Source organism: Tasmannia lanceolata, unplaced genomic scaffold (assembly GCF_043159265.1).
Source record: "Tasmannia lanceolata isolate RefF3 unplaced genomic scaffold, GAP_Taslan_0.1 ptg000015l, whole genome shotgun sequence".
NCBI classification, from domain to species: Eukaryota; Viridiplantae; Streptophyta; class Magnoliopsida; order Canellales; family Winteraceae; genus Tasmannia; species Tasmannia lanceolata.
Window position 1 is genome coordinate 49331576 of NW_027518692.1, and position 10767 is coordinate 49342342.

The window sequence follows — 10767 nt, forward strand, 5'->3', positions numbered from 1 at the left end:
AACTCGTCTTCAAAATGTGCCAACCTGGTGTTCTTTGAGAAGCTAACTATGACCTTAAAGAGACCTCGTAGATTACTGTTGTAAGTACATGGAGGAGACGAGCATTTGATTTACATAGAATTTACCTCATAGAATACTGTGAAGTAGTGTTTAGTTGTCAACCTCGTAGAATAGTGGGAGGGGTGTCATTACCAATATAGAAAAGAAATAGAAGAGAGAGAGAGAGAGAGAGAGAGCATAAATCTAAGCAAAACTCCACCCTTCTATAATTTGGCTAGGATATTGTAAGGAGGGAACAAGGCTGTAACAAAGCCTAGATTTGGAATCTCCCCCTCTTTCATTCTCAATCGGAATCTAGATTTTGCCAGTGGGTGTTACCTTCTCAAACTGAGTTAAAGATAAACACAGATGCTTCGATCAGTTTTGATATGGTTTCTTTGGGAGGTATCCTCAGAGACAGCAAAGGCCAGATCATTTCTCTCTTCTCTGTTGCCTATGACTCAGTCCCCATTCAAGAGGCCGAATTAGAAGCAATCATCAGAGGTGTTCAGCTAACCAGAAACAGACATTGGAAAATTTATGGATAGAGTCAGATTCTTTCAATGCAATTCAGATTATCAGAAAGCAATGGCCTTGCCCACGAAGAAAATTCCCTGCCCTTGAAAAGCTCCATCGAGATCTAATCTCCCTAAATTCTTGGAGAATCAGCCACACTTGGAGAGAAGGTAACAAGGCTGCTGATTTCCTATCTAAAAGCAATTGCATTTGTAAAAGGGATCTCATTCCTCTATCTTGTATTCCATATGATCTCTTTGTAATTGCCTTAGAGGATTCCTTTGGGACCCTCTACGCTAGATTGTAATTCTTTTTCTGTTTAATATATGTTGGTCGGGGTCTGCCTAACCCTAATTTACCGAGCAAAAAAAAAAAAGACTGTAACAAAGCAAACATGCAATAATTACCTAAAAGACATCTTAGTAAGCTTTATAGATTTCAATGCTATATTGGTCACCAAACAAGAGATTTTGCTAGCGTGGCACTCAAATGCCAAGCAAAACCCTAAGCCACAGAACTTGTCGTGGAGACTAGTGCTCTTCAAGAAGCTAGCGATGACTCTCTCAAAATTCACCATAATTCACGAAGCCAACTAGAAGGTGCCTTCTAAGCAAAACCCCTAACCCTCCTAACCTGACCCAATCTGAACCTTGGGTCTCTAACCCTACCCATCTAATTTGATTTTTCAAATCAGGTCAGGTTTAATTCAAATTGACTGGGGGCCAAAAAAAAAAAAAATTTGAACAAAAAAACATCCCATAACCCTAAGGTTTTGAAATTTGCAAATGATAAAATATGGAGTAGGGTTTCGGTAGGGTTGGGTTAGTGTTGAGATCTTATACGGTGTAAGCCTGTATAGTCCAGCTTTTTTCAAAAACTACTATACGCCTTACACCATGGATGATCCAAACTGTCCATTTGATGGGCCACAATGCAAATAGATTATGCCCCAAAAATCATTTCTGCAGGATGATCCTAGCCCTCCCACCTAAAGAGGAACTGCACAATATCGAAATCTCTATAGATCAGAGGGCTGGGATCATCCAATGAAAATGGATTTTGAGGCAATATATTTTTGACATGGCCCATCAAATGGACGGCTTGGATCATCCTATAGTGTAAGCCTTACAGAAAAATACTGGACTGTACAACTGTTTTTATCATTTCTCAAATAAGTAAATGAATAGGCGAGAAAGGAATGCTTGTATTTTCTAATGATGCTTTGGTAAATCTAGGAGTAAAAAATTTTGTCAATGAAAAATTCGCACCCACTGTAGGATGATTCACACCATTGTTAAATGTGAATTGAGGCAGACTAAAAAAACTGTAAAATGGTGCGAATAATCCTACAGGGGTGCGAATATATCAGAAATTGACCTCAAGACCTTTTGTCACCTGTCTCAAGATACTGGTTTTGCAAATAAGGCGAAGTCGAAGACTCTTTATTTTTTTGAAATAAAAAACCGCAGCAGGGCTTAGCTTCTGTTAGCAAAACCCTAAACAAGCCCAACTCCTCTTCAACCTGATATTCGATCAGTTAAGATCCTCTTAAAATCCGCAAGAGGAAATCCAACCAGGGCCTTCAAGCACATAAAAACAACCATCTAGCTAGAAAGAAAACAAAAACCTTGAAATCTCCCCCCACCCATTTTCCCTATTTTCAGCCACCATGCAGGCCGCCCTCTTCATAGCCCATCCACACCCAAATCTCTCCTTCCCCCACCGCCATTTCTCCCTCCGAGCTTCTCTCTCCGATGTATCCACACAACACAAATCCGAAACCCAACAAACTCAAATCACAGAACCCAAATCACAAAACCCTCCATCTCACCTTCTTCAAAAACTCAACAAATACAGTTCCCAAGTCACAGAACCCAAATCCCAGGGTGGTTCTCAGGCAATCCTTGCCGGCGTCGGACTCTCCGATGCCGACATGCGAAAGCCCCAAGTGGGCATTTCCTCAGTCTGGTATGAAGGCAATACCTGTAACATGCACCTCTTGAGGCTATCTGAGGAGGTTAAAGAGGGGGTTTTGGAGGCTGGAATGGTGGGTTTTAGGTTTAATACTATTGGGGTTAGTGACGCGATTTCTATGGGGACTAGAGGAATGTGCTACAGCTTACAGTCTAGGGATTTGATTGCTGATAGTATTGAAACTGTTATGGGTGGACAGTGGTATGATGCCAATATCTCCATTCCTGGCTGCGACAAAAATGTAACATCTTTTCTTTCCTAAACCCTAATCTTTTTTCTTGTTCTTTGTTTGTTTGTTTGTTGGGTTTTGGTTTTATCCCTTTTTTATGTTTTGTTTTTGCTCTTGGGTGTTGTGCTTTCTTTTTCATCTTTTTTTTTTGGTTCCGATTGTTAACTATTTAGTGTACCCTATTTCACAATTTTCCTTTTTAAACAAGAAGGAAGCATTTATTAAAAAAAATCAAAGGAGGTTACAACATAGGCAGAGATTGACCATATCTGACTATGTACATCCTCTTTAGCTAGGGGGGGTCATACTTCAAATTTAGTCTGCCACGAAATGATGCTTATTCAATTTGGTTTGCTTGACATTCAAGTAGTTCTTTCTGCAATTTTGTGGCACTTGATTCACTGCAAGTTTTTTATGTGAACTGACTGTTCTTCTCTTTATAAAAGAACACTGGTATTTTGGGCTGAAGAAATTTTTCTAGGTCACTATTTTGGTGATATATGAATTGGTTTTTATTATTGCTTATTCCTTTTCTTTAAGAAATAGTGGAAACATTTATTGAAAAGAAGACAATGAGAACAAATAAGGGTGAGGTTGTCCCCAGCACTACCCAAGAGGGAGAACACTCCAATGCATAAAATCTCCATGCCATTCTCTCCTTTTTCTAATCTGCCATCCCATTAGTTCTATGAGGGATGTGAACATACTTGGGAGAGAATTGTCTATTCAGGTCTCAAATATCTAAAGTTAAACACGCTAACCTCTAACGACTTACTTTTGGTTTCAAATTTTTTAATGTCCAAATATGATTCATCTTTTCTGCTGGCCGCATTTCCCTTTTTCTACTTGATCGCAAGTTATATTTCGGTAGTCATTGCACTTGAGTTCTTGCTGCAATTGTGGTTCTTTTGTTCAAGTGTTTACAGGTACCTGTGTAACATTACTTGCCTAGCATGTGAACTCAATGCGTTAATCCTTTTGACATCTGATTCTGCCAGTAATATTACTCTCTAAATCAGTAACCATAATTTGGATTGCCATCGTGTTTTGAGGTTGGCTTGACAAAGCATGCTTTCTTTCCCATTTCAATAATATTTTGATGAGTGATGAAAACTATCTTGTTTGTATCTTTTTTCTTTAACTAAATTCTGCCCCTGTGGTGCAGTTTGTGTTAAATTGACGTGTACATTTTGAATCTGATTTTACTTCTCTACAGATGCCAGGTACAATTATGGCAATGGGCCGGATAAATCGTCCTAGTATCATGGTCTATGGTGGAACTATTAAGGTTAGTGTTTAGGTTATTGTATACATATGACTTGCGTTCTACCTTCATTATCGGGACTTTTGAAATTTAGGTTTATGACCTTTTAATTTTTCTAAATTCTCCACGATTTTGGTTCCTTAGCAAGGAATCTTTATCACTGGAAACTAGCCTTACAAAACAGGGGAAAGAGTACTACGTTATGTAAATTTTGAAAGTAATACTTTCCATTTTGCCAGTCTGGATAATTTTGCTTGAGATGGAAGTAGTTTATATGTGTGCATTATTAGAAGTCACATCTGTGGAATTCAAATCTTTTCCGATGAGCGAATACTTCTTTCAAGCTTCTACATTTGACCTAGTTCACCTTTTTTATTCCTTATGTTGTAATTTCCTTTTTTTAATTATCTTATGTTGTAATTCAGTTAGTGCTCATTTTTATCCTAAGGTGTAATATTTATCGGGTTAGGTGTTTTCTCTCTTCTCATAAGTTATAACTAATTGGTTTGAACTGCTGGTGGTCAAAGTTATATACATTGTATCTAAATTTTATGCAGCCTGGTTACTTTCAAGGCAATTCTGTTGATATAATTTCTGCTTTCCAGGTACGCACATTCATTTGCCATTTTGTAAATTTGATATGAATGGCTGAATTGCTTGTTACTTTTCCAACCATTCATTTTTCCAAGCCTTGCAACTTATTCCTTGGGGTCGTTGGTACACTTTGTAGGTCTATGGAGAATACGTTAGTGGGAAAATCAGTGATGATCAGAGAATGAATATTATTCGGAATTCCTGCCCTGGAGCAGGGGCTTGTGGTGGCATGTATACAGCCAATACAATGGCTTCTGCAATTGAGGCGATGGGCATGTCACTTCCTTACAGGTAGAAATTATGTCCAAGCAGGGTTTTATCGTGGACATTAAGATTTAACATTTCTTTGTCCCTTTTGAAACTCTATCTTTGAATTCAAGCTGTGTATTAATCCTTTGTTTTCATATCTTGAAAAGCTCTTCAACACCGGCAGAAGACCCGTTAAAGTTGGTTGAGTGCCGCTTAGCTGGAAAATATCTTTTGGAAATGATAGAATTAGATTTGAAACCGCGAGACATTATCACTCAAAAATCATTGCGCAACGCAATGGTTGTTGTTATGGCCCTTGGTGGATCTACCAATGCCGTGCTCCATTTGATTGCTATTGCTAAGTGAGGATTCGCTGTGTTTTTTCCATATACAGGGAGACCTGTGGCTTATACAGTTGAAGTAATTGATAATGCTTGTGCCTTTTGCAGGTCCGTGGGTCTGGAATTGACCCTTGATGATTTTCAGAAGGTTAGTGATGAGGTTCCTTTTCTTGCGGATCTAAAGCCTAGTGGAAAATATGTCATGGAGGATGTACACAAGGTCTGTAGAATATGAATGGTCAAGGAATTTTATTTCTATAATTTTGTACACTTTTCTAGTGTTTTCTTACATTACATGGCTTGTGGAGTCTCATGATTGGCTGGTAAAATTTTATGTTATAGATTGGTGGAACACCTGCAATCATTCGCTATCTTTTGGAGCAAGGGCTTTTAGATGGGGATTGCATAACTGGTATGCAGAGTAAATTTAGTGGATAATTTACTCTTTGATATTATTTTTATCCACTCCTTGATCTTATTGCTATCTTTAAATAATTTAATTACAGTTACGGGGAAGACAATAGCAGAAAATGCAAAGCTTTGCCCCGCTTTGGCTGAAAATCAGGTAAGATAGTAAATTTGTAACACTTTAGGTTCTTAGATATGACTCCTGCACAATTTGAATATGAAGATTGCTATTTTGTTATTTTCCAGAAAGTAATAAGACCAATAGAAAACCCCATCAAGTCAACAGCTCACATCCAGATATTATATGGCAATATAGCACCAGAGGGCTCCGTGGCAAAAATTACTGGGAAAGAAGGCTTATATTTCTCTGGTGTTGTATTCTATAACATTTCCACCACCTTGCTATCTCTTGATCTCTGAGATTATTATGTATCATTTTAGCAACAACTGGATAGAATGGATAATGACGGCATATGCTTGGCAGGTCCTGCTCTTGTTTTTGAAGGCGAGGTGTCTATGTTAGCAGCTATATCAGAAAATCCTATGAGCTTTAAGGTACGGATATCTGATTTGGCATTTAGAATTTGTAAACTCTCTATATGTGAAAAATTGCTTCTACAATTCTACTTTAGCAACTTTTTAGAGCATGCTTATGTTTGATAAATTAATTAGCAGTAGGCTCTGCACTAGTCAAACTGATATTATGTTAGCTAAAGTTGTCTTAGTTGATCTCTTTAGAGTTTCTAAGGGTAATGCTAATTCAAAGAATGGGACAAGTTCACATTTGGCTTGGCGGATGTAAAATCATTTTATACGAGAAAAATACAGAAAATAATGCATGTCCTACATTTACAAATGCCTTAACATGGAAAAGTTGTTATCAAAGGAGAGGGAACTTTTATGACTGACAATTCAAATTCTTACCTTATCTGTATGTTCCAGGGCAAAGTTGTTGTTATTAGAGGAGAGGGACCGAAGGGTGGACCTGGAATGCCTGAAATGCTAACACCAACAAGTGCTATAATGGGGGCTGGTCTTGGGAAGGTATCCTCATTCAACCCATAGCATGCAATTTTTTTTGTTTGTGATTAGTGATCACTAGTTTAGCCCAGTGTTTAAAAACTGATACTTGGACAAGAAATAGGCCAAGGTAAAGCTAAGTTGACTATGGTGAAGACGCAATCAGTTTTTCACTAACCCAGAGGAGCGAAAAGAGTTTTAGGGCCAAAATCAAATCTACTTGGGTGAGTCTATCCGTGATGCGGATGAGTTTTTAAACATTGGTTTGGCCCTTGTTACAAGTGGGTATTGATTATTCTTCCTGTGATCTACGAAACCAAGTACTTGCAATGTTTGACTTTTAGCATGACCTCTTGGTATTGAACGACATATTTTCTTGGTAACATGAAAGATATACTGACACCTTTGTATTGAACAATAATTAATATGAAAATTTTGAATTACTCTGTAACCGTCACAAACACTAGTTGGTCATGAGCATATATATGTTTCTTAGCCTTGTATTTCCCTGTGAATGATTGACATAATAAGAGTTTCTTGTTAATGAGTCATGTTGCCATTGATCCAATAAATTAATCTCTCTCTTTTTTTATGGTTTGGCTGAACTGAACGTTTTTTGTATCTATCCAAAAGATTTTTCTGATAAGTTGCTTTAAATACTGCAGGATGTGGCCTTGTTGACTGATGGTAGATTTTCAGGAGGCTCACACGGATATGTTGTTGGCCATATTTGCCCTGAAGCTCAGGTATTTTAAGCTTTTGCTTACTGCTTTTGACTTATTCTTGTGTCTCAGACTTACATTTAGCTTACAGAGTGGCTGTCCGTGAATCACTTTCTACTAGCCAGATAGCAACTTATAAAGAATTGTAGGATTTAGCTTATGTTATGTGGTGGGGATGACAACTGTGAGCAGTTCAAATGTACTTATGTACCAGATCATTTTGACCATTCACACCTTTCATCCACAATATCGCATGTCACAAATCTTCAGCAGGATCAAATACTTACTGTGTTGTAGACTTTAGTGAATGGAAGGGTTGCCTATCTAAAGAGATCCTACTATAGAAGCCCTGTAATATCCTTCTCACTACTTAGTCTAATAATGTAACCAACTCACTTCTTAATATCATGAAATCTAATGGGACCTTGGCAGGTTCAAGTGGATCAAAATCTGTATCTATGTTGCGCGAGGACACAGAGATCAGACAGACTGTAATCTATGAAAACTGATGGAACTAAAGCAATCATATAAACATGGTTCAAGTTTCATTGGGTAAATACAAATATAAGCTCATTAATGTATTTGGGTCACAAGAGTGACTTGGGGAATGAATTCTATGATTAGTTTAAGCCGTAGTTACCAAAAATTTCCTAGTTTGATAGAAAGCTCGCTTCGGAAGCTAAGTTCTTCTCGCTTCCTAAATTTAGGGGAAGCATGCTTCCCACTCACACTTTGTATGTGTTTCCTCTTAATTGGCGGTACGCTTCCTATTTAGGTGATTATTTTTTCCTAAAAGAGTGTTTTCTTCTTTTTCTTCTTTTGATAATGTCGAATGAGCGTATTTAAGAAAATGACGTATTTGTCAAAAAAAATAAAAAGAAAATGGCGTATTTAAGGTCATTTTAATTTGAAATGAAATTACATAGATCTTTTTCAATAAACTTAACAGTAAGTATACATGAGTAAAACATGTGAAACTATAAATCTCTAAAATGTGTAATTCTAAGCATTGGTGAACTCTTCTTTACTACTTGTAATCCTTATCTACGTTAGCCGAAACCTATATTATAACCTTTCTCTTTCTATACACTTTTTACTCGCATGTAATGAAACTTATTACGTGCTTCACGTTGACTTTCAATGATGCTTCCTATATGTTTCCTCTTTACTTCTGTTAAAACTTTCTCAACTTATTTTTTCATTTCTTTTCTAAACCCATCACATCTTGCATTTTCTTTTCTAAACCCATCGTTTCTGTCTTCTGATTCCTGCATTGCTTCTCACACGCGCTTACCACTCCGGCAACTATAGTTTGAGCCAAACATGTAATGCATCACGCTCTTAGATTCACCAAACAACATACCTTGATCCTTGTTTATCCACTACATGGATAAGGGCAAAAGCTCAATTTAAGAGCCATATTACTTAAAACTTGTGATTTCATTTTCAGCTCAATTTAAGAGCCATATTACTCAAATCTTGTGATTTCATTTTCTTGAGAAATGGATGGATCTGTTGCAGGATGGTGGGCCAATTGCTTTGGTTCAGGATGGGGATATAATCACAATTGATGTTCAAAAGAGACGAATGGATGTTCAATTGACGGACGAGGACTTAGCAGAGAGACGAAAGAAATGGGTTGCACCCCAATACAAGGCTACCTCTGGAGTTCTATACAAGGTTTGTAATTAGCCTATGAATCCCTTCTCTGATAACAATCACTTGTTAACTAGCCAGTTAGGCCCTGTTTGTTTTAGATTATGACAACCGGTTGTGGAGTGCCCAACCGATTATTGGACCGAAAATTGCACTAAATTTGAGTCCAATAATCAGTTTGGCACTCCACAATCGGTTGTCATAATCTAAAACCAACAGGCCCTAAGTATGTGTTGGATTTGTTCATAAGATGAAAAAGGATCTCTGTCATCTGTTTTCAGTACATCAAGAACGTGCAACCCGCTTCAAGGGGATGTGTGACTGATGAGTAAAAGAGGATATACCTACCTGGAATGTCGGCTTATGCGGTATGCAACAATCCCCCATGCCAAACTTCCATTTTTGGCATCGGCCGAGTTTTTTCAAATTACCTAGAGGTTGTGAGACTGACAGTTTTAGAGGTAAATGGGATTGTGTAAATTTTTTATTGTCTTATTTCATTATTTTGAATAGGTTTGACTTGAAAACATAAATTATGGAAGAAGATTTCTGATGTGCCTGCTGTGTTGATCAGAGTTATATGCTTTGCCCCACTTAAAATTTCCAGGAAGAACAGTTACTGTGTCAGAGGGAGCTGATAGTTGCACCCTCCTTCATATTGACACCTTTTTTTTTTAAATTTAAAATGGAGATATGCCAGTACCAACGCAAGGATGGCGGCGATCAAACTCCTTTTTTTCCTTTTGATCGTGGTTCGATCAATTTTGGGATGCAATGGATGGGCAGTCTAGATCAATGATCAATCAAATTCATGGAAATGCGCCGTACTTCTATTAGTCGATGTTTTCAACTTAAAAATGAGGTTCGCTGTTTTAGGCCCTGTTTGTTGATTTTGAGAATCAAATTTGGTTCCAAAACTGATTATGGTACTCAAAATTACTAAATTAGTCCAATAATCAGTTTTGGACTCAAACGGTAAATGCAAATTTGACTTCAATAATCAGTTTTGGACTCCATCATTTCTCAAAATACAAAACGAAGTGTTTTCTCCTCCCACAAGGCTCTTTATAGACGAGGAAATGAGGAACTCAGGTCGTACGAATTAAAACAAAATACAATTTCTTGGTAGGTGTGATTGGAACCCAAAATTTGATCGGATACCATTGATCCCAGCTGTGACTATCTGCCTGGTAGGTCTCAAGGAAGAAAATATGGGTTTTTCCTGTATTGCTTGGAGTCATCTACCAAAAGACAATATGCAGATTTGCTTCGAGTTTGCACCCAATAAGAAATATCCAAGTAAAAATAGGTGTGCAACTCAGGTTGGGTTCAACCCAACAAACACGTCGGGTTCAACCTGGAAAAAAGTAGGCTCGGGTTGGGTATCTTTCAGGTCGGGGTCGGGTTGGGTTTTCATAACCCGACCCAACCCGAGTTGCACCCCTAATTATCCATCCCTCTAGAGAAGAAAAAACAAAGGGTTTTTTATAGAATGCTGGCAGTTGTAAACTTATAATGCAACTGTGAGAATCTGCGCAAGCTTAATGAATGCATGGATGAGAAATCTTAGTCACAATTTACAGAATACAATATAAATTTCAAAAAAACCAAAAACCTTCACCTCCACATATTTGCATATCCGAAGATCGAATCAACTTGATCGGGAGAAAGAGGGTATTGGTTGTTGTATTTGTAACGAGATGCATACAACAGTTAAACAAGTGGGAATTTCACAGTGAATTCTGAACAGCCTCG

At 37.7% G+C, this 10767-nt stretch overlaps 1 protein-coding gene across 2 annotated transcripts; it reads left to right on the forward strand.

The window, feature by feature from the left end:
* The first annotated feature begins 2005 nt into the window (after positions 1 to 2005).
* On the forward strand, positions 2006 to 9565 carry LOC143892168 (dehydratase family). Of its 2 annotated transcripts, XM_077396613.1 has the most exons (14): positions 2006 to 2770; positions 3975 to 4046; positions 4580 to 4627; positions 4753 to 4907; positions 5033 to 5227; positions 5315 to 5426; positions 5549 to 5618; positions 5713 to 5771; positions 5861 to 5984; positions 6099 to 6169; positions 6557 to 6658; positions 7300 to 7380; positions 8878 to 9036; positions 9294 to 9565. In XM_077396613.1, the coding sequence occupies exons 1-14, from the start codon at positions 2225 to 2227 to the stop codon at positions 9342 to 9344; spliced, it is 1845 nt and encodes a 614-aa protein (XP_077252728.1). In that variant the 5' UTR covers positions 2006 to 2224; the 3' UTR covers positions 9345 to 9565. The 2 variants fall into 2 exon arrangements, with proteins under 2 accessions (XP_077252728.1, XP_077252729.1); XM_077396614.1 differs by lacking the exon at positions 4580 to 4627.
* Positions 9566 to 10767: the final 1202 nt, after the last annotated feature.